The sequence below is a fragment of the Microtus pennsylvanicus genome, chromosome 4, assembly GCF_037038515.1.
Source record: "Microtus pennsylvanicus isolate mMicPen1 chromosome 4, mMicPen1.hap1, whole genome shotgun sequence".
Taxonomy (NCBI): domain Eukaryota; kingdom Metazoa; phylum Chordata; class Mammalia; order Rodentia; family Cricetidae; genus Microtus; species Microtus pennsylvanicus.
In genome coordinates this window covers 47,784,088-47,808,010 of record NC_134582.1, presented here as the reverse complement: position 1 = coordinate 47,808,010, position 23,923 = coordinate 47,784,088, and the positions used below count along the sequence as shown (strand labels likewise).

The 23,923-nt window shown below is 44.3% G+C and overlaps 2 protein-coding genes across 4 annotated transcripts; one reads left to right on the top strand and one right to left on the bottom strand.

Moving 5' to 3' along the window:
* Positions 1-772: 772 nt before the first annotated feature.
* Positions 773-23,823, bottom strand: Cdc25c (cell division cycle 25C). 3 transcript variants are annotated; one of them, XM_075968983.1, is made up of 15 exons: positions 23,719-23,823; positions 23,291-23,371; positions 22,768-22,992; positions 20,876-20,970; positions 19,471-19,516; positions 16,097-16,130; positions 15,763-15,852; positions 15,132-15,230; positions 14,054-14,203; positions 9,986-10,087; positions 5,924-5,986; positions 3,033-3,131; positions 2,387-2,520; positions 1,399-1,510; positions 773-1,170 (listed from the first exon to the last, which is right to left on the bottom strand). In XM_075968983.1, the coding sequence occupies exons 3-15, from the start codon at positions 22,956-22,958 to the stop codon at positions 1,021-1,023; spliced, it is 1,365 nt and encodes a 454-aa protein (XP_075825098.1). In that variant the 5' UTR covers positions 22,959-22,992; positions 23,291-23,371; positions 23,719-23,823; the 3' UTR covers positions 773-1,020. The 3 variants fall into 3 exon arrangements, with proteins under 3 accessions (XP_075825098.1, XP_075825097.1, XP_075825099.1); XM_075968982.1 differs by lacking the exon at positions 23,719-23,823 and having other exon boundaries at positions 23,291-23,458; XM_075968984.1 differs by lacking the exons at positions 16,097-16,130; positions 20,876-20,970; positions 23,719-23,823 and having other exon boundaries at positions 23,291-23,458.
* Positions 11,062-11,645, top strand: LOC142847853 (large ribosomal subunit protein uL23). Its single transcript, XM_075968994.1, has one exon. It carries the CDS (start codon positions 11,081-11,083, stop codon positions 11,549-11,551), a length of 471 nt encoding a protein of 156 aa, XP_075825109.1. The 5' UTR covers positions 11,062-11,080; the 3' UTR covers positions 11,552-11,645.
* Positions 23,824-23,923: the final 100 nt, after the last annotated feature.

Here is a 23,923-nt window from a genome sequence, read left to right as displayed (position 1 = left end):
TTTGGCATTATCAGGTTATACCTTTAGGTCTCAAAGCTGTGTGCGTGTGAGTCAGGGCATCCTCTGGTGTTGGTCTCCATCTTCCACCTTATTTAAGTCAGGGTCTCCTTTCTGTTGTCCACTCACGTATACTGGTTCAGTTGGCCCGAGAGGGTCCCGGGCCTCTGTTCCCACCTCCGTCTCATGGAAGGGCAGCAGGACTCCAGATGCAGTTACAGTGCTCAGTTTTACTGGGCTTCTTGGGTTTGGAACTCAGTTCTCATGCATACACAACAAATGTTTACCTTTGAGCCATCTCCCCAGTCCAAGACTGCATCTTTAAATTGTTTATAGTGCTAGAGCCCAAACTCAGGGTTCTTGCGGCTGCTGGGCAAGCCCCTCACCAAGCATGACAATCCCTTAAAGGAGCCTCACTCATGACTCCTCGCTGCTTTATGTAGATCTTCTAGGAAGAGCCTGGGCTCACAATCACACATCTGTTTACCCTCCCATTCAGTAAAGAGGATGGGGAGCAATGGGAGAAAATACAAAGAAAGAGAAGAGGCAGGATGTCAGACAGCCAGGCCTGGTCAGAGAACCAGCTGTCTGGCTTCTGCTAAGACATGGGAAACTGAGCAGAGAGCTCTATGAACTCCCTGAAGCAGGGTGAACACCTCTGTTCACCATTCAGCCCCCGGGCAGCAGCTCACTGACACCGAGCGGGTTCTCAGGCCTAGCAGTCTGTCAGAATAACAGCCTGTTGGCTTGTAGACACCTGGAGGCTTTTGTCTGATGGGTTTTGCTTTGTTTGCTTTTTATTTGTTTTTGAGATAGGGTCATGTGTAGCCCTGGTTGGCCTCAAACTCACAGAGATCCTCCTGCCTCTACCTCCTGAGTGCTGGGACTAAAGGTGTTGCACTATGCCTGACTATCCCCAATGTTTGCAGCTTAACAATCATAGGGTTAGAGGCATAGATGACTCTTTCTGTTTGGCATCTCCATTGTCTTCCGGCGACTTCACGGCCACTGTCATACCCACTATCATGGCCTCACATCCTTCACCAGGACGGCAATCTGCTCCCAAAGCTGCCGCTCCCCTTCCTGCGCTTTGCTCTGGCTTCGCCATCTGAGCAGCTCAGCCTGGTGGTCCTGGTGGTGCATAGGACAGTAGCTCTGTGGTTCACACAGCTCCTGAAAGGTAGGGGACAAGGACAAGGACTCCTTAGGCTCCTGAGCTCTACCCACGAAGGACAAGAGGTGCTGCTCCCAGTGGCTGAGCTGTATTTTCCTTTCAGGACGTTTACAGTTTTGGAGGTTGCAGGCTAACGCTGGCTCTTCCGAGTCTGAGCCACACCACCACCACCCACCTCACCTCATTTCCACATCCCACCACGTCTGGGCTCTTCCATGTCCCTTTACCATATATTCTGGAAAGAAGTCTCTGTACCCCCCTTTGAGGATATACAGCTCTGGGTAGTATAATGCCGGGTACTGGTTCAGAGCTCTGTCTTTTTCTCTCAGAGAACGGCACCTTTAGAGAAAATCCAGAGATGAATTGGGTGAAGGAAGCAAAAAGTCAGGAGCCCGCGAGCCTTCAGTGGGGGTTGGGGGCAGACCATAACTAACTTCCCTAAAGAACCTTTGTGGCTAACCAAGGTCCAAATAGCATTCTCTTCCATTTCCTCCATTGAAGCTTCATCCCCAAACCTCTTTGTGTGTGTGCGTGTGTCTTTACATGGATTTTTGTTTGTGTTTTGTTTTGTTTTTGAGACAGGGTCTCAAACTCAAACTCAAAGAGATCTGCCAGCCTCTGCCTCCAAAGTACTGGGATTATAGGCATGCGCCACCATGTCTGGCTCTTTTTTTGAGACCGGCTCTCTAGCCCAAACTGATCTAGAACCCAGGAGGACCTTAAACTTCTGTTCTTCCTGGTTGTGTGACTCCCATCTTTCCAGGTGGGATTCTAGGTGTGTACAGTCATGACCAGTTTTATGCAATGTTGGTGATCAAACCCAAGGACATGCATTCTAGGCAAGCACACTGTCAGCTGAATCACATCTCCAGTGCCCAGTTCTTCCCTTTAGTGCTCAAACTTCTGAATCTGGGAACACTTCCCTTCAATCACCCTGAGGCATGGAGTCTTGCAGCCTCACTGCTGGCACTGGAGGTTATTGCCCAGCTTGTTCACAACTTGGTGAATGAGGAAGCAGGTATGGGACAGGAAGTAGGGCTGGACTACAACCCCCAAGGCCCAATCCTATGGCCTGTGTGTTCTAGCCAAGACCCGTGTCTCAAAGTTCTACACCATCTAACTGCAGTGGAAGGCGCTCATTCGGGTTAGTCTGTCTAAACTGGTCTGACAAGTCTCATTCAAGATCCATTTCCATCGCCAACCTTAGACACTCACATTCGGGGGCCTCGCTCTGAGGAGAATTCACAGAGGAACACAATGATGATTCTTTTCTGGCCATCCAGAGGGAGAACAGGCTTCTTCAGGAAGAACTCATGCAGTTCCTTCTGACTGTACAGGTTTAAGGCTCCCTGTAGAAAAGGATGTTAGCAAGAATTCCCTCAAGGGCTTGTGTCCAGTCAATACTCAGGAATGCCTGGGATACTATGCAGGGATATTCAGGCCAGAAAGACTAGGCAAGAAGGCATTCCAGGGCAAGAGGCTAAGCCTATCTCTGTATCTACCCTAGGGCATGGCAAAGAGTTTGGTTTGTAGCTGCTCCACGCCTGTTCACAGAACTGAACCACTGGAGTACAGGTTAAACTCTGAGAACTGTGTGTGAACATTAAATGTTTGCAAAGTGTTCCTGGTTCTCCGACTGTTTTTACTTCGGGGCTCCCACAGGAAAGAGGGAGATTATCCAGGAGGGAAAGGGATTGCTCAAGGCACAGACTTAACCCAGACATGAAGATTCCCTCCGATGTGATCCAAACGGATAATCCCCGTCCTGGTGCTAGATTTCAGGACCCTCTGCCCATATACTCTTCTCAATAAACTCAAATCTCCAGCCTCTCCCTTGCTAATGTTCCCAGTGTCACCTCACCAGGATGTGTCCTCCCAGGTACTCATATGGATAGCGGCAATCGATGATATAAAACTTCTCAACCAGATTCTGGAACTTTCCAGACAATAAATCAGCCACCTGCAGGGAAAGGGAGACTGAACATCCTGTCCACTGTCACTCAGAGAGAGGAGCCACAGCGCCTTTTTGTATACTCCCATTTGCCACCCAGGGCCGCGCTGCATGCACAGCCTACAGAGGTAGCCTGCACCTGCAACATGGCAATGGTTAAGCCCAGTCCCACACATGAGCATGAAGCGGAGATGCCTGTGCAGAGGCCCCATGTGGCTGATGTTGAGGTTACCCATCCATCTAGAGACAAGCATGGTCACCAGCAGCCTCTCAGGAGACGTCCGAGGAGGACAGCAGTAGCAGAGGCAGTAGCTAGAGAACCCAATTTTATAAGAAGACATGGGAAATAGTTCCCCATTCACCAAGTCTTTCAGAAAACATACAGGTGAGGATTTGTATTTAAAGGGGAAAACTTAAAATTGCTTCTAGAAGAATAAATTAGGTTCAGCCTTTCTAGAAAGAAACTTTATAAATACATATAAAAATACATGAAATTATACCTCCTATTTTAAAGTCTTTGTTTTGAAGAGATAAAGTCTTATGTTGCCCAGGCTGTCCTCAAACTCACTATACCTGAGGATGACTCTGAACTCTTGACCCTCCTGGCCCTGCCTCCTAATTGCTGGGATTAAAAGCATGTACTCACTACCCTCAGTTTCTTCTAACACTTTAAGTAAAAATTCACAAATTGATATTCATCTTAGCATTGTTTTAGGACACTGAAATATTAGAAACAACTTAATATTCAATAAGAAAGGTTTAGTTAAATAAGCTATACATTCTGGTATAATGGATTATATAGTTATTAAAATAATACAGTGCATCTTTTTCTTTGTTTTGTTTTTCAAGGCAGGGTTTCTCTGTATATCCCTGGCTGTCCTGGATCTCTCTATAAACCAGGATGGCCTCAAACTCAGAGATGTACCTGCCTCTGCTCCCAGGTGCTGTGCTGGGATTAAAGATGTGTGCCATGACTGGCCTTGTTTTTCTTGAGACAAGGTCTTACCATGTAGCCATTGCTGGCCTCAAATACTTACAATAATCTCACCAAGCAAAAGTGTAAATTTATCATTTTTTTAGAAACTAAAATTAATCCCAGTACTCAGAAGAAAGAGGCAAGCAGATCAAGGCCAGTGTGATCTACACAGCAAGTTCCAGGCCAGCTCGAACTACATAGAGAGATCCTGTCTCAGAAAGAGTGAGAAAAGGAAGGAGGATGTCTGAGTTTGAGGCCAGCCTGGGAGACAAGAGCTAGTTCCAGGACAGGCTCCAAAGCTACAGAGAAACCCTGTCTCAAAAAAAAAAAAAGAAAAGAAAAGAAAGAGTGAGAGTGGGTAGCTGGAGAAACCGAGGTGGAACAGTGCACACACAACTCTGCGAGCACGGATCACACCGGGTATGACGGCACCCACTTAGACTCTCGGCACTCAGGAAGTAGATGGCTCAGAAATGTAAGGACCGCCCGGCTAATTCACTGTGTAGTTATAGTTAGTTATAGTTATAGTTTTCCTTAGTTATGATAAAGATTATTGTAACTTTCACTTGATAACTGTTTTGTTATATGTAATTTTGCTATGTTAAAGTTAAAGCCTTTTTTTTGTTTAAACAGAAAAAGGGGAAGTGATGTGGGAGTGTCATATCAATCTGTTGATTTCACTGGTTAAGTAATAAAGAAACTGCTTGGCCCTCATAGGTTAAAACATAGGTGGGAGGAGTAAACAGAACAGAATGCTGGGAGGAAGAGGAAGGGAGCTCAGACTCCACAGCTCTCCTCTCGGGAGCAGACGCCTCAGAGAGACGCCATGCTCCCGGCTCCTGGGCAGACACACGCGATGAAGCTCCGACCCAGGATGGACGTAGGCTAGAATCTTCCCGGTAAGCGCACCTAGCTGTGCTACATAGAATATTAGAAATGGGCTAGTCCAGGTGCGAGAGTTAGCCTAGAAGAGGCTAGATAGAAATGGGCCAAGCAGTGTTTAAAAGAATACAGTGTCCGTGTAATTATTTCGGGTAAAGCTAGCTGGGTGGCGGGACACAGCCCCGCGTGGGCGGCCGGGTGCCGGGGATGCAGCCCCGCTGCCCCTATTTCAACAGATGGCTGGGGCATGCCTTTAATCCCAGCACTCGGGAGGCAGAGGCAGGCAGATCTTTGTGAGTTCAAGACCAGCTTGGTCTACAAGAGCTAGTTCCAGGACAGAAACCAAAAAGCTACAGAGAAACCCTGTCTCAAAAATTTAAAAAACAAAAAAAACTACACAGTGAATTTACAAACAGTCTGGGATAAAGGAGACTTTTTCAGAGTCATTGTGTATGTGTGTGTGTGTGTGTTGTTGTTGTTGTTGTTGTTGCTATTGTTTGTGAGAAAGAGAGAGACTGCTAACATATAAATAAGGGTTCAAGGCTACTTTGAGTCCCAACTGAGTAATTTTTTTTCTTTTTATGTCTTCCTTCCCTTCTTTCCCTTATTTATAATATATCGTTTACTTAATTCAAAACTTTTAAAAGGCAGAAAAGCATGGTGCACACACCTTTAATCCCAACACTCCAGAGGCAGAGGCAGGCAGATCTCTGTGAGTTCCGGGACAGCCTGGTCTACAGAGGGAAAACTTATCTATAAAATAGTTGGACAGATTGATAAAAAGATAGAAAATGGATACAAAGAAGTCCTTCTAACACAGCCTCAGTGGAATAAGAAGCCCATGAGAGTGGACAGAGTGACGGCAACACAGACAAGGTGGGCTTTAGGGGTGCACAGGCTGACAATATGATCGCCCGGTTATCATCTGCAGAAATTTGCTTACTGTGTCCGGGGTGACGTACTTCAGATCTCGGTGTTTTCCTGACACCATCGGCAGCACACACACCTAGAAAGACCCAAGAACTGAATTTACAGCAGGGATTCCCAGCCCACGTCAGATCCAAGACTCCCACAGTGTCCTTTCCAAGTGAGACAGGGTTTCTCTGTGTACATCTATCCTGGAACTCACTTTATAGAGCAGGCTGGCCTTAACTCAGAGATCCCCCTGCCTCTGCCTCCAGAGCTCTAGGATTAAAGATGTGCAATACCACATCTGGCTTTCAAGTGATATTAGAAAACCAAAGAGCAATTCTGTTTCTAATAGCCGATCCCTAGGAACTTTTCAAGGACGTACACAGAACTCTACATTTCCACAAATATGCCCATTTTACTCATAAGGAAAGTTATAAACCCAAATGTCCCACAGAAAGGATTTATAGAGAAATCATGAATAGCCAAAGAATTAACTAATGAATAGATATTGAAAATGATGAACTACAAGTCTGGGGGATGGCTGGCTGCTTTCAGAGGACCTGGGTTCAGACTCCCAGCACCCACGTGGTAGCTCACAGTCGTCTCCAGCTGTAGTATCAATAGCTCTGATGCCCTCTTTCAGCCTCTGACGACACTGCACACATGTGATGCATAGACATAGGCACATAACCCATATACATAAAACAAAAACATTTTGTTGGGGCTGGAGAGATGGCTCAGCAGTTCAGAGCACTGGCTGCTCTTCTTGAGATCAATTCCCAGCACCCACATGGTGGTTCACAACCACATAATGAGATCTGGTGGTCTCTTCTAGCATGCAGGCAAAACTGTATACAAAATAAAACTTTTTTTAAAAAAAAAAAAACATTTTTGGCTGGGCAGTGGTAGCATACATCTTTAATCCCAGCACTCAGGAGGCAGAGGCAGGTGGATCTCTGTGATCTACAAAAGCTAGATCCAGGACAGGCTCTAAAACTACAGAGAAACCCAAACCCCGTCTAGAAAAAACAAACAAAAATTTGTTGTTGTTTTTTGAGTCTCACTACGTAACTCTGACAGTACTGGAAATTACTATGTAGACCAGGCTGACCTTGAATTCACAGAGATCTGGCTACCTAAAGGTGTGCACTATTTAGCCAATTTTTTTTTTATGATGAAATGTGGAGCTGGAGACATTGCTCAGTAGTTAAGAGTACCTGGAGCTCTTGTAGAGGACCAAGGTTCATTTCTCAGCACCCACATTATAGGTCACTGGCCCGTACTGATATTCAGGCAAAACACATAAAAACAAAATAAAAATAAACAATTCTGTTGTTGTTGTTAACAATAAAATGGGGGTTAATCCCAGCACTCGGGAGGCAGAGGCAGGCGGATCTCTGTGAGTTCGCGACCAGCCTGGTCTACAGAGCTAGTTCCAGGACAGGCTCCAAAGCCACAGCGAAACCCTGTCTCGAAAAACCAAAAAAATAAAAAAATAAAATGGGGGTGGTGGGGAGATAGGTCAGGTGAGAAAATACAACTATGAGGACCCACATTGACCCCTAGCATCCACAAGCAAAGCTAGCGGGATGGTATGCATTTGTAATCCCAGAGCTGGGGTGGCAGAGGCACAAGGATCCTTGGGGCTTATTGGCCAGCCAGTCTAGACTCATCTATTAGCCTAGGTTCCAGTGAGAGACACTGCCTCAAAAACACATGGTGACAGCCCCTGAGGAACACCACTCAAGGTTGACCTATGGCTTCACATGGACACATACACTAAAGCACATACAGCAGCCTCCACACACCCAAAATCAAAAGATTAAATGTTCAAGAACTGGTATACGTCTGTAACCCTAGCATTTGGGAGATTGAAGCAGAAGGATCCTGAGCTATGAGATGCTATCTTTTTTTGAGATGGTTTCTCTGTGTAACAGCCCTGGCCATCCCAGAACTCACTCTGTAGTGCAGGCTGGCCTCAAACTCAGAGAGCCGCCTGCTTCTGCCTTCCAAATGCTGGGATTAGAGGTGTGAGCCACCACCTCCTGGCTATATGAGATATCTTAAAAAACAAAAACATAAGCCAAGTGGCTGTGCATAAGCCTGGCAAAAAATCAGGCTGTCTCAAAAACAAAAACAGGACCAGAGACACAGGTCAGTGGGTAAAGGTATTTGCCACCAAGCTTGAAAACCTGAGTTCAACCCCAGGACCCACATAGTAGAAAAAGAAAGCCAGCTCCCGTAAGTAGTCCTCTAGTATATGACACGAACACTACACACTCTCATGCACACTACACACTCTCATGCACACGCACACTCTCATGCACACGCACACTCTCATGCACACGCACACTCTCATGCACACGCACACTCTCATGCACATGCATACTCTCATGCACACGCACACTCTCATGCACACGCACACTCTCATGCACACACACACTCTCATGCACACTACACACTCTCATGCACACGCACACTCTCATGCACACGCACACTCTCATGCACACGCACACTCTCATGCACACGCACACTCTCATGCACATGCATACTCTCATGCACACGCACACTCTCATGCACACGCACACTCTCATGCACACACACACTCTCATGCACACTACACACTCTCATGCACACGCACACTCTCATGCACACGCACACTCACTCGAAAAACTTAAAGGCGTTAACAATAAAAACATTGTAAAAGCAAAGATAAATGATGAAACAGAACTGTTTGCTGCTGGGAAGATTGTCTGTCTGAGGTCTGAACCCAGGGCCTTGGACATCTAAGCACACATTCTATCACTGTTACATCTCCAGCACCCACTGAAAAGCTTCGGCTATGGTCTGGGGACAGGATCTCACCACCCTGCCTCAGAAAAGATGGCAGTTTGAGGATCCAGTCCGGAACCTGGGCACAGCAGGCAAGCACTCTCTCTACCACTGAGCTGTGCTCTTATTCCGAGGAGCCCATGAGATGACATAAAACAACAGAGAAGCACACAAAACCTCAGCAGACCCAAAAGAGCATAACAGTTATTTTTGTTGTTAGTGAGGGCTGGGGGATAAAAATACCATCTGTGTGTGTCTGTGTGTGTTTGTGTGGAAAAAGTCTGTAGAAATAGAAATATACACAAAAAATAATCTTCCTCGTTAAAAAGGTTTGGAATATATTTTTCTACTTTTTTATATTAACCAAGTATTAATATCATTTTACTTATTTGCGCACACACACACACAAACTGCTTTTGGAGACAAGGTCTCACTGGATAGTCTGGTTTGCTAGAACTCACTATAGAGTTTAAGCTGATCTGAAACTTGCAGCAATTCTCCTGCTTCTGTCTACTGACTGCTGAGACTATATATATGAGCCATTACACCCAGCTTAAAAGATTTTTAAACATCCTAAAAATTGTGTGTGAGAGCTGCAGAGATGGCTCAAAGGGTAAAAGCATTGGCTCCTCTTCCAAAGGTCCTGAGTTCAATTCTCAGCAACCACATGGTGACTCACAACCATCTACAATGAGATCTGGTGACCTCTTCTGACACGTTGGCACATATGCAGGCAGGACACTGTATACACAATCAATAAATGCCTTTGAAATGTGTGTGAGGGTGACTGTGGGTATTCATGCGCCACCATGCGTGTGTCAAGCTCAGAGAACAACTTTCCGGAATTGGTTCTTTTCTTCCACCACAAGCTCCAGGGTGCTTTTTGCTTGCTGAGCCATCTTGCCAGCTCTCAAAAAGATATTTCTAACAAGAATAAAGGATACAAAGTTTCATATACATACCAGTGTTGTGGATTTTTCTTAGATAAACAAGAAATACCTTCTTAGTAGACAGACTTAGGGTTGAGGTATATATACCTTTAAGTCAGCAAAGCACATTTAGTGTTACATCTAGCATCCTCTGCAAACAGAGATTAAAATCCAGACGATTCAGCCTGGTGGTGATGGCACACACTTTTGATCCCAGCACTCAGGAGGCAGAGGCAGGGAGATTTCTATGAGCTCACACACACACACACACACACACACACACACACACGCGCGCGTGCGCGCATAGTAAAGGCAGATAGAAACAAACTCACCTTGGAGAAATCACCAATCAGATACCCTTGTTCAGACTCTTCCTCCTCCATCTGAATGGCATTGATGTCACAGAGAGGGGCCATCTTCTTTAGACTTAAGCTCTGAAATGACAAAACTCTCACTTACCCCAATTCTCATGTTAAAGATTTAAAGAACAATCAGAACCACTGATGACAACTTATGCTGGAGAGGTTGTGGGGTAAAGGGAGTGCAAGCTGGTACAGCCCCTTCAGAAGTCAGTGTGGTGATTTCTCAGAAAATTAGGAAACAACCTTCCTCAAGACTCAGTAATACCACTTTTGGGTATTTTGGGTATATATCCAAAAGATGCTCAATCGTGCCACAAGGACATGTGCTTAACTGTGTTCACAGCAGCTTTGTTTGTCATAGTTAGAACCTAGAAACAACCTAAATACCCCTCGACTAAAGAATGGATTAAAAAAAAAAAGTGGTACATTTACACAATGGAGTACTACACAGCAGAAAAAATAACGACAGCTTGAATTTTGCAGGAAAATGGATGGAGCTAGAAAACATCATTTTGAGTGTGGTAACCCAGACCCAGAAAGACAATTATCACATGTGGTTTTTAAACAAAAAGCAAAGAAAATCAGCCTATAAACCACAATCCCAGAGAACCTAGACATCAATGGGGACTAAGAGAGACATACATAGATTTAATCTACATGGGAAGTAGAAAAAGACAAGATCTCCTGAGTAAATTGGGAGCATGGGGACCTTGGGAGAGGGCTGAAGGGAAGGGAGCAGAGAAAAATGTAGAGCTCAATAAAAATCAATACAATTTAAAAAAAGGTGTAAAGAACAGGGCTGGCAAGATGGCGCAGTAAGTAAGGTACTTGCTGGCGCCTGGCAGCCTGAGTTCAATTCCCAGAACCCATATTAATGTGGAAGGGAGAACCAGCTCCACAGTCTTCTCTAGCCAGGCAGCGGTGGTGCACGCCAGCAATTGGGAGGCAGAAGCAGGTGGATCTCTCCTCCATTAAACACTGCTACCCTGTGTTTACACACACGCATACACACAGATGTGTGAGATAAGAACATACATGCTGGAGTAGGCCACCCTTTTCGTCAAGATGGCGCCGAAAGCGAAGAAGGAAGCTCCTGCCCCTCCCAAAGCCGAAGCTAAAGCGAAGGCCTTGAAAGCCAAGAAGGCAGTGCTGAAAGGCGTCCACAGCCACAAAAAGAAGAAGATCCGCACATCGCCCACCTTTCGGCGTCCCAAGACCCTGCGGCTACGAAGGCAGCCTAAATACCCCCGGAAGAGCGCGCCCAGGAGGAACAAGCTTGACCACTATGCCATCATCAAATTCCCCCTGACCACCGAGTCAGCCATGAAGAAGATAGAAGACAACAACACACTTGTGTTCATTGTGGACGTCAAGGCCAACAAGCACCAGATCAAACAGGCTGTGAAGAAACTCTATGACATCGATGTGGCCAAAGTCAACACCCTCATAAGGCCCGACGGAGAGAAGAAGGCGTATGTTCGGTTGGCTCCTGATTATGATGCTCTGGATGTTGCCAACAAGATTGGAATCATCTAAACTGAGCCCAGCCGGCTAATTCTAAATATAGACTTTTTCACCATAAAAAAAAAAAAAAAAAAAAAAAAAAAAAAAAAAAAAAAAAAAAAAAGAACATACATGCTTTACTTTAGGGAGAAGCAGAGATTGAGACAGGCTGGCCTTGAACTTGGACTTCTCTTGCCTCAGCTTCCTGAGTGCTGGAATTATACAAATTGCTCTTAATACTTTATCATATGGACAGGAATTCTGTAGAAGTTATTATGTCCTCCATATCACATACGTATTCGTGTAACCCACGTGCATGTGTGCACGTGTCTGTGAATGCCTGTGGAGGCCCTAGGTGGACGCCAATAGTCTTCCTCAGTCGCTCTCCTCATTCATGGAGGCAGTCTGTCAACTGAACGGAGAGCTGGCTGGTGAGGCTGCTCTACTAGCCTGCTGACCCCAATCTCCGTCTGCTGTCTTCCCCTTTCTAGAGCTGGATTACAGGTGGAACCACCCAGCATTTATGTGGGTTCTGGGGCTTTATAAGCTGAGCCTTCTGCCCAGCCCTGCTCTCCCATTTATAAGGGAAAACTGAGGCTCGCAGTAGATGGCAGATGGCCTAACACAGGAACTGAAACCCATGGACCACATCTGCCTTGTGAACTCACTACACTTAGCTTGTGGAAACAGGGTATCCCTCTGCTACCCTGGCCAACTTCGAGCTCGAGGAAACCTTCCTGTCTCAGCGCACCAAGTGCGAGAATTATAAGCATCAGCCACCAAGCCTGGCAAATCATTTATCTTTAACTTTATAAAGTTTCAGTACAAGGGCGCACTGTATGTCGAGTGCACTACTTCCACACCCTCATCCTGCCCTTTTGTGTCCATCCACTTCCATTAGTCAGCTTATCCCTCCAGACAGTTACTCCACTTACGGGAGTGGATTTTCAAACATCTTTGTCCACATTAGTTTCAAATCAATGAAGCTGATTCAGAAGTGCTAAACACCTCAGAAACTATCTCTGGAATGTCAACACACACCTACAAGGCACAAGCAGTTTCAAATTATCTCCTAGTGATGTGGGAAGTACACCGTAAAACACTTGCAAGATCCTGCCTGGTTATTCCAGCCATCACTTCTGCTGATGCCTCAAATTACTGACTAAAATTTCTCATCCAGTAATAGGATGATCTCCATGGTGACAAGACTCTATCCGTTAGGTGAGTCTTCGAGTCTAAAGACTTCTTTCTTTCTTTCTTTCTTTCTTTCTTTCTTTCTTTCTTTCTTTTTTTAATTAAAATAAAAATTTGAACTTAAACCCTGGTCTTCTGAAAGAGCAGCCCGGGCTCTTAACTGCTGAGCCATCTCTCCAGTCCACTACCCCTTTGAGACCAGGTCTCACTAAGTAATCAAGGCTGGCTTTTCACTTACAACCTTCCTGCTTCTATTTACCAAGCAGTGAAATTATAGGCATGTATCATGACTAAGATCCTGGCTTTTTGTTTTGTTTTCACAGCCCTGTACAATAGGTATAGACTATTGTTTACTTAGGAACAAATGTAGAAGCTCATACCTGTAATTCTAGCACTTGGGAGACTGAGGCAGGAGGATTAAGGAGTTCCAAGACAACTTGGGCTATACAGTGAATTCCAGACCAGTTTTGGATACAAGTAAGTTCTAGGACAGCCTGGGCCTAAAAGTTAGACCCTGTCACAAACAAACAAACAAACAAACAAACAAACAAACAAACAAACTGAGATGGACAATTTGGAAAAGCAGCACAAGAACGCACACCTGTAGTCTTAGCATCCCGGGGGTTAAGACAGGAGTGTGCCCGTCAAAGCTGCTCTGAACAGCAATGTCAGCAACCGGACTACATCCTGAGACCCTGTTTTTATCTATCTATCTATCTATCTATCTATCTATCTATCTATCTATCTATCTATCTATTTATTATGTATACAATATTCTTTCTACATGTGTGCCTGCAGGCCAGAAGAGGGCACCAGACCTCATTACAGATGGTTGTGAGCCACCATGTGGTTGCCGGGAATCGAACTCAGGACCTTTGGAAGAGCAGGCAATGCTCTTAACTGCTGAGCGGTCTCTCCAGCCCCCCTGTTTTTAAAAAACAAAGACAGCAGGGCAGTGGTGACACAAGCCTTTAATCCCAGCAGTCGGGAGGTAGAGGCAGGCAGATCTCTGTGAGTTCAAGGCAAGCCTGGTCTACAGAGTGTGTTCCAGGACAGCTAGGGCTGTTACACAGAGAAACCCTGTCTCAAAAAACTAAAAGAAAAAAAAAAAAAACAACCAACAACAATAGCAGAAACCAAAGGCCACTGAGATGACTCAGCTCGTGAAGCCTGCTGATCTGAGATTGATGCCTGGATGATAAGAGAGAACTAACTTTCACAAGTTGCCCTCTGACCACCATACATATGGCATACACATACACACAAACATACAGACACATACACATAAAAAATGAAATAGAAAAGAAAGGATGAAAAATTAAAAATAACAGAATGCCGTACCTTGGTGCCTTGGTCTTCCAGGGAAAACTCCATTGGCTCCTCTGAAATCCCTTCTTGGTCTTCTAGCTTTAGATTTTGACTCAGTTTCGGAACTGTAGTAATGGGACTGCCCAGACACCTCATTTCATTTTCCACCATGATTCTATTTTCCTATCAAGTATATTGACGAGATTAAAACCTAGTTAGGGCTGAGTGTGAAAGCACATGTCCATGATCCCACTAATCAAGAGGCTGGTGCAAAAGGAAGAGCAGGCCAAGGCAAGCCTGGGCTACATATTCAAATCCTGTCTCAATGAAGGAACAAAAAAATGAAAAATAACAAACAAGAAACCCTGACTTTATTCAGAACACTTGTATCAGTCGGGGGAGGAGGGTGGTAGCGCACACCTTTAATTCCATTGCTTGGGAGTTGGAGGCAGGCAGATCTCTGTGAGTTCAAGGACAGCCTGGTCTACAAGAGTTAGTTTCAAAGCTACAGAGAAACCCTGTCTTGAAAAACCGGCAAAACAAAACAAAACCAGAACACTTGTATCATGTACAAAGACTGACTCAAAATATACTAACAATATAAATGTAAGAATTAAAAGTGTACAACTCTTAAAAGCGACCTGTAGGGGCAGAAACCTATAACATCAGGACTCAAAAGACCAAAGAGGAGGACAGAGAACAGGCATTCAAGGCTAGCCTGAGCAGTGAAACCTCACTTCAAAAAAGAATAAAGAATCTAGGCAACATGCATCGTGGCGCAGGGTTGTTATCCTAGCACTAGACTGAGATATCAGGATTGTTGTAGGTTTTAGGACAGCCTGAACTACACAGCGACTTCCAGGCTAGCTTGAACTACAGACTGAGACCTTGTTTCAAAAACCCGAAAAGAAAGGAAGAGAAAAGAAGAAGGAACCAAAGGCCTAAGAAAAATTCTCACTCCATAGTTTAAAAACCTAAAAAGACAGAGATTGGATTTACTCCCTCACCCTCTTATCACCTAAAGCAGCTCAGAAAAAGTCAACAGGCCAGAAGTCCACAGCTTACTCTCTGGTCCATGATACTCCAGTCGTCAACATATCCAACAACTCACCAGCACAGGAAGGGGAGAAGCCAGGGGCTCTCCAGGCAGGTTTCGAAACCTCGAGGTCCTAGGTGCCTCCCACTCTAATGTCTTCAGATTGGTGTTTATCTGCATAAGAAAAACTGCATTGGCTGGAGGAAGAGAAGTAGTAATGTCTGCCAAAAGAATCACATCTCATAAACAAATACACACAAACATCAAATGCGTATCGGAAGATATATAATACTTTGGACTTCATGTCTGATACTTAGATTTGCTTTGGAGAATACAAATTTTATCATCATAAGCAAAAGGATAGAGAAGAAAGTTTGCTTGGGAAGGTATACTTGCATATAGGTTGTACTACGCGTGCCTACACCTACAAACACAACATGACCATTTCAAAACAATCATTTACATGATAGTAATGGCAATCTGTATACTTAAACTGATGAACTGGAGATAACTGATAACTTGCTATAGAGCTAGATGTTTGTCCTAAGGTTAAACATTAGGTAGAAAAACAAGAGGTTTTTTTGTTGTTGTTGTACAGTGATGGAATTCACTTGTCTAGCATATTGAGCCTAGGTTTCATGACATCAAGCAGTTGTTCATTTAAAAAAATAAAATTAATATAACAAGGTTTCCACTAAATACTCACATTTTCTTTATTTGCAGATAGGTCACGCATTGCATCTTTTTTTCTGTGGCCGTGGTCCAAAGCATTTGGAGTACTACACAGAAGCTGCACCTAAAAGACGGTGTCTACTGAAAACATCCAATCTCTGTAAGCCACACCACCAGCTGGGACCCCTCTGCTTCCCACCAGAGAAATAAAGTCACAGTCAAACCAAGGGAGAGTCTAGGCTGGGCTTGGTGATGCATGCCTGAAGTGTCAGCGCTCAACTCCAGCCCAGCTAGCCAAGTATAGTGAGACCCCTATTCAAAGGAAGGGGCGGAGGTAGGAAGGTGGGTGGGCAGGCCAGTCTACCTACTGGGATGCCTTTCATAAGGTCCTGGTGATGATTCCTGAAGATTAAAACAAAAACAGACCACTAGTCAGGTAATCCCCAAACACAGTTTGGTTCTTCGGTGGTTAGGGGCACCTGGCTTTTCCTTTCTTCTATTCAAGGAGTCCTAGTGTTTATTTGTCTCTTCCAACAATACGCAGGGTATTAAATATCAAGACTCAGTGGCGTCCTGGGGAAAAGGCCCTCAGTTCACCAGCATACCTGACCTGGATGAGATAAACACGTGCACAAGAAAGTCTATTCTGATGGTAGGATGTACCCCTGGGGCCTTGGGTGAGCCCAGCGACCACCAGACAGCACCTTCCACCCCTGTTCCCACACTGGCTACAGGAGGCTCTTTAGAGCTGAGTTTCCATCTTCCCTCCCACAACCTACCTAGTCGACAAGCATGGGCTATTTACAACAACCCAAAGCCGGGCCGGTGGCCCGACACTGTGGAGCCAGCAGTCAGGTCATACTGGACGACAATGAGACCCAGCCTCCAAGAAAAAAGTATTGAAAGAGGAAAAAAACCAAAATCAATCCAGGTGGTGGTCACAAGCCTTTAATCCCAGCACTCTGGAGCCTGATCTACAGAGTATCAGGACCAGCCAGGGCTACACAGAGAAATCCTGTCTTGAAGGAGAAGAAGAAGAAAAAAAAAAGAGGAGAAGAAAAGACAGAAAAATCAGTTCAAAGACAACAATGAATACAAGTAAAAATTTCACATGTACTCATAAAAGCTGCCATAGAAAGCTTTCCCCAGCTGGGCGATGGTGGCGCACACCTTTAATCCCAGCACTCGGGAGGCAGAGGCAGGCGGATCTCTGTGAGTTCGAGACCAGCCTAGTCTACAGAGCTAGTTCCAGGACAGGCTCCAAAGCCGCAGAGAAACCCTGTCTCGAAAATCCAAAAAAAAGAGAAAGCTTTCCCCAGTGCGATTACATAGTATCTACTTATACAATATCTAAGGAGAGTCTAAGAAGACTAAAACAGTCAATTTAGAATAAGTATTGATTTTTTGTTATGGTTTTAGTTTTTTTAAATATTTATTTATTTATTATGTATACAGTGTCTGCATGTACACCTGCAGGGCAGAAGAGGGCACCAGATCTCATTATATGGATGGTTGTGAGCCACCATGTGGTTGCTGGGAATTGAACTCAGGACCTCTGGAAGAACAGCCAGTGATCTTAACCGCTGAGCCATCTCTCCAGCCCCATGGTTTTAGTTTTTTAAAATAGGGTTTCTCCAACCTTCCTCAAGACCCAGTAATACCACTTTTGGGTATATATCCAAAGGATGCTCAATCGTGCCACAAGGACATGTGCTCAACTATGTTCACAGCAGCTTTGTTTGTCATAACCAGAACCTGGAAACAACCTAAATGCCCCTCAACCGAAGAATGGATAAGGAAAATGAGGTACATTTATACAATGGAGTACTACACAGCAGAAAAAATAACGACAGCTTGAATTTTGCAGGAAAATGGATGGAGCTAGAAAATATCATTTTGAGAGAGGTAGCCCAGACCCAGAAAGACAATTATCACATGTACTCACTCATAAGTGGTTTTTAAACATAAAGCAAAGAAAGCCAGCCTATAAACCACAATCCCAGAGAACCTAGACAACAATGAAGACACTAAGAGAGATTTACATGGATCTAATCTACATCGGTAGTAGAAAAAGACAAGGTCTCCTGAGTAAATTGGGAGCATGGGGACCTTGGGAGAGGGTTGAAGAGGAGGGGAGAGGCAGAAAGAGGAGCAGAGAAAAATGTAGAGGTCAATAAAAAAAAAAAGATTAAACAAAACAAAACAAAAAGCACAAGATGGAAAAAAGGAAGTAGTAGGGGATTTTACAATCTGCCAGCATAAACACTTATTTTTATTTTCACAGAGCATGGAGTGCCAGAGTTATACTGGGAATGCTTTACAGTACTTATTGGGGGTGGGGGTATGCACATACACCTTCTATAACTCTGGGAATAAAACTGACCAGTTAATAAAAATAAATAAATAAACAAACAAACAAAAGAAACACAAGTTCCTGACTGTCCTAGAACTTGCTCTGTAGACCAGGCTGGCCTTGACCTCAGAGATCTGCCGCCTCTGCCTCCCAAGTGTTGGAGTTAAAAGCGTGCGCCACCACTGTCTAGAATAAGTTTTGAGTTTAACCGAAGTCAGTTTTTATTCTGTGTACACCTCCTAGCTAAATATTTTAGGATCTCCAAGAGATACTTCATCATAGTTATAACAACTAATATAAAATGCTTGGTATTTGCTATATATATGTTTTGCTTCGTTCTTCTGTGTTTGTTTGCTTTTTGAGGGGAGGGGGTAGAAATGGGAGACGGTATTAAAATAGTGTCTTACAAAGCCCAGGCTAGCCTCAGACTTGTTACATAGGTAAGGCTGTCCTGCCTCGACCACTGGAGTTTTGGAATTAGAACGTAAACCATATCACCTGGCTCTGATTAGCATTTGTTTTTAACGTTTGGGTTGGATGGTATTTTGTTTCATTTAAGACAGTGTCTCAAATGGCCCAGCAGCCTTCTCACTTTTTTTTTTTTTTTTTGGATTTTCGAGACAGGGTTTCTCTGTAGCTTTGGTGCCTGTCCTGGAACTAGCTCTTATAGACCAGGCTGGCCTCAAACTCACAGAGATCCGCCTGCCTCTGCCTCCCGAGTGCTGGAATTAAAGAAGTGCGCCACCAACGCCCGGCAGCCTTCTCACTTTTAAGTAATCTTTTCAATAGCTGTTTTTAAAAAGTGCTACTATTGCCAGGCAGTGGTGACACACACCTTTAATCCCAGCACTCGGGAGGCAAAGGAGGACGGATCTTTGTGAGTTTGAGGTCAGCCTGGTCTACAGAGTGAGTTCCAGGACAGGCTCCAAAGCTACATAGAAATCCTGTCTCGAAAAATCAAAAGAAAATAAAAAGTGCTACTGTTATCTTTTATTATGAATAAAGAAAGTTTGATCCAATGAATTAAGAAACTGTGGGTCACAGCTGGTGAAGTAGTAAGTCACCAGGATCCAGACAATCTCATTCCTGACCCTGCATCCCGAGTCACTGAAATACAGCACCTCACACGTGCAGAGAAGCTCCAGCATGCGCGCAGTATACCATTCCCTTCATGTAAAAACAAGATTATTTCTGTGTGTGCCGGTTTAAAATAGTCTGCATTTCACAACACAATTTAGAACCAGAAAACTTAAAATCTGTCAAGCCAGAATCTAAGGCCTCCAAGCTCACGAATACCCCAAGGGAAGAACTTCGCTGTCTGCGGAGTCCACAAAGGACTTCCCTGTGAGCAGTGAGGGCGTGCAGACCATTTTCAACAGCAGAACTTACTTCGCGGTTAACTGTGCATCCTGAGGTCCTGAGGAATCCAAGGAACCTGCAATCAGTTATGGAGAATAATGGGCTGGGCATGATGCTTACTTGGTAGAGTGTTTGCTTAGCATGCACAAAGTTCAATCCTCAGCACTGTATGAAAACATGGTGGCACACATCCATTATCTCATAGTCTGTTACCCCCACCCCCACCAAACAAACACGCACTAATAATAATTCCAGAACCTGGGAGGTAAAGAAGATCAGAAGTGCAATGGCTACGGAGTAAGTTTGAGACCAGCCTGAGCTACATGAGACAGTCTCAAACCTCCACCTTCTCCCCTCGCCAAGAAAGCAAACAGAAAAGAAAGTGGCTATTCAGGAAATCTGAAATTACAGCGAACATTAGAATGGTTTACTAGCAAAATTTTTTGGTTTAGACCCAGAAACACACAGACACATACGCGCACGCACACACACACCAATTAGTTGGCAACGTATATCTTTTGAGTTTGGAGGGTACTGAGGACTGAATGAAGGGTCTTGTAGAACAAAGTATTTTTATGCCAATTTCTTTGCTTCTAGTGAGATTAAATTGGAATTAAAAAAAATTTACTGCACTTGCATCTACACCATTAATCAGTCAACAAAATAAATTACTTCTTGAAAAGCTTTTCTAATGCAAAGCAACTTCTATTACTGTTATTTTCTCTTTCCATTTATCATTCAACTAAAAATTATCTAACCTCAAAATTTCTACTTTTAGGCAAATGTTCTCTCTCAGGGCTTTGGTATGTGGTAGCGCTGGCTGGTCTCAACCTTCCAAATTTTGGGTTTACATAAACTAATATACCTGGTTTTACATAGGTTCTTTATCTATTTTCACCATCTTCCATTTCTATGCCATTACCTTGTGTTCTCTCGAAAAAGTTATAATAAGCCTTAGCCTTTTTTGTTTGTTTGTTTTTTGTTTGTTTGTTTTTCGAGACAGGGTTTCTCTGTAGCTTTGGAGCCTGTCCAGAAACTAGCTCTTTTAGATCAGGCTGGCCTCAAACTCACAAAGATCCGCCTACCTCTGCCTCCCGAGTGCTGGGATTAAAGGTGTGCACCACCACTGCCAGGCCAAGCCTTAGCCTTCAAAGGCTGAGCCACCTCTCCAGCACAAGTGATGTTAGCAGTTGAGAGCACTTGCTGCTCTTCCAAAGGACCCAGGTTCATTTCCTAGCATCTACACAGTAGCTCATCACAGTCAGAAATCCCAGTTCCAGGGGATCCAACTCACAACTCTTCTTCCGGCTCCTGAGGGTACCAGGCATGCATGTGGTACACATCATACATGCACGTGAAAAGCATTTATACACATAAAAATTAAATAAAGATAAAAATTTTAAAGTTAGTTTTCTCTTTGAAGACTGTCCCCTACCGGTTTCATCAAAGTCAGCAGAAGCAGTAAGCTGAGAAGCAGACAGCTCTCCATTGCTAAGATTCGAAAGATCAAGGCAACGTTTTGGAGTTCCTCTGTTGAGACATAAGACTCTATTAAGACTCCCATTAGGGTATACTATCCTAAAAAGGTAGAGATCATGTCTTCATATGACATCTCTCTCAGTTACCACCACAAAGGTCTAAACAGTATCCAAACCAATCTAGCTGCTATTTTGAAATAGTTCAGACTGGGTTGAGAAAAACAATCCTCCACGTTTCACGTTTCTCCATGACAACAGTGTGACAATGGGAGCCTCATTCTCTTCTCACCAACATACGGAGGTGATTTATTTAATGAGAACTAAAGGGATTTCTTTCTTTCTTTTTTTTTTTTTTAGAATTTTACTACATTTTATTTTTGTATGAGCACATACTTGTGTGTGAAGGTCAGAAGACAACTCGAGGAGACAGTGGCTCTAACTGAGGTCATCAGGCTTGGTGCCAGGCGCCTTTACACGCGGAGCCATCTCACTGCCCAGTAAATAGGATCTAGAGCCCACATTCTCTATCCTGTTCACCCTGAACACAAATTCAGTTTCTCCCTGGAATCTCTACTACTCCTCAAATCTTGCCTGCTAGTGAGGTGTAAAGACGAAACGACCAGAATCTAAAAGTACAGCACAAAAACGGATACAATTAAAGTGACCAACTCACACAACATCAAAATAGAATTTTCAGAGTTCTTCCTAGACGGCACATTGATTCTGACAAGACAGGAAAAGATTATTCCTGTTAAGACAGAAATGGAGAGATGGCTTAGAGGTTAAGGGCACTGGCTACTCTTCCAGATGGACCCAGGTTCAATTCCCAGCAACCGCATGGTGGCTCACAACCATCTATAATGAGATCTGGTGCTCTCTTCTGGTGTGGAAGCATATATGTAGCCATACACATAATAAATAAATAATTTTAAAAAGATATGATTTTTTTCTTTCTGTTATTATTTATTTGCAATAGAGTCTCACTCCATAGCCCAATAATTGTCCTGAAATTCAAGGTAAGCCCAGGTTGGCCCTGAACCTGTGGTCATCCTGTCTTCACAAACATACACCACCAAGTCCCAGATAGAAAAAGATGTTTTTTATTGTTTGTTACATAGAAAGGAAGCTCAAGACTCAAAAGAGTCACATGTTCAAGGTCGTGGCTGAGACTCAAACCCTGAAACTTGAAACAGGATAATTCAGCAAACAAACCTGCTCATAAAATCAAAAATAAGATGTAGAACTAAAACTTAATTTACTGGCTGGAGTGATGGCTCTGGTTAAGAGTTTGCTGTTCTCGCTGGGCAGTGGTGGCACATGCCTTTAATCCCAGCACTTGGGAGGCAGAGGCAGGCAGGCCTCTGTGTGTTCAAGGCCAGCCTGGACAAGAGCTAGTTACAGGACAGCTAGGGCTAATACACAGAGAAACCCTGTCTCAAAAAAAAAAAAAACAAAAAAAAAAAAAAAACAGCCGGGCAGTGGTGGCGCACACCTTTAATCCCAGCACTCGGGAGGCAGAGGCAGGTGGATCTCTGTGAGTTTGAGACCAGCCTGGTCTACAGAGCTAGTTCCAGGACAGGCTCCAAAGCCACAGAGAAACCCTGTCTCGAAAAACAAAAAAAAAATAAATAAATAAAAAATAAAAAAATTCTTCCAGAAGACTGTAGTTAGGATCCCAGCACCTATTTCAAGCAGAGCAACCACCTGTACAGGGGTACAATGTCTCTGACCTCTGAAAACACCTACAATCACAAACAGATATTCACATGTGAAATACACACACACACACACATACACACACTCCTATACATCATTAAAAAAATAAGTCTTTTTTAAAAAATGAATTTACCCAGACAAAATGCTTAGGTTTGGCAAATCAAGGAGTTTGTCTCCTGGAGATCCGGGGAAATCTGAACAGGCGGTAAAAGAAGCGTTTCTCTCCAAAAGTAGGTGTAACATCTTCCTTTGACTGGACCTAAAACTGGGTGCTGAAACAGAACGTTCCTCTTCTCTTGCAGGTGGAAAGGGTCCTGTAGACATGACTTCCAAGTCTTCACCAAGGGAGGAGGGTTATCTAAGAGAAGAACACTCCAGATGTTCAACTTTTTCAAGCTCTCCGCCCTTTCCAGAGCCCGCCTAAGCCCGGCTGGAAGAGCAACCCCAAATGATCGAGTCTAACGCAGCTGGAATGTCACACTGCAGTTGCTCAGAGAAAATTGGCTTGATCCAAATCATCCAGTTTCACACTCTTGACCAGAAAAAAAATGAATCTAACTAATGCGATAAGGCTTTTGGGACCTCTGGTCCCGAAAGAATCCTGCAGGGACAATCGGGTTTCCGAGATTCCCGAATGGACACAGCTCTCCGCTTACCTTAAGTAGCAGCGGACTTGAATTTGGAGAACCTCCTGCAGGACTGGACAGAAGCAAAGATTCCACAGGATGACAAGGAATCTGAGGAACAGAAGCGTTTCTTCGGGTTAAAATTGTATCTCTGTAACTAGAGGTCCAGCTTTGTAGCTTCTCTCCGGAACTGGCAGAAGGACAAGACCAACAGACACAAGCCAGTCCATTCAAACCTTCCGCTCTCCCAACAACCTATCACCGCCCGCCTGCCTGCACCGTCAGCCAATCAGCATTTCAGATCATGACCCCGCCCTCTGACCAATCACTAGGCTCTTATCTCTCCGGCACACAGAGAGCCTGATGTACATTGGCTCTCCCTCTGGCCAATCGCCACACCCTTCCAGTACACAGTTCCCGCAACCCCAGCAACCCGGGAGATTTAAATAGAGCCCCACTAATGATGATGGTCTGGAGGAACTGTTTTTGAGTTGGAAGTGTTTCCTTCTCCTTGTTACTTTCTTGCGTTGTTTCTCTTGACCTTTGTTAGCTTTCGGCTGGAAATGGAGCATTTTGTCGCCGGCGTGGCAGTTGTTGGGGCATGACAGGTGTGTGTTGATGCTGAGTCGCCGCTGACCACTTCCAAGACGTTTTCTGGGTAGA

Excerpts from the sequence above, each read along its gene's own strand:
- LOC142847853 (XM_075968994.1), top strand. The coding sequence starts at position 11,081 with ATGGCGCCGAAAGCGAAGAAGGAAGCTCCTGCCCCTCCCAAAGCCGAA.
- Cdc25c (XM_075968983.1), bottom strand. The coding sequence starts at position 22,958 with ATGTCTACAGGACCCTTTCCACCTGCAAGAGAAGAGGAACGTTCTGTT. Across the intron at positions 14,204-15,131 it reads CTTCTCCCCTTCCTGTGCTG|GAAAATAGAATCATGGTGGA; the intron begins GTGAGTTGTTGG and ends TATACTTGATAG. Across the intron at positions 1,171-1,398 it reads ACTTCTTTCCAGAATATATG|GAGCTGTGTGAACCACAGAG; the intron begins GTAAAGGGACAT and ends CCTACCTTTCAG.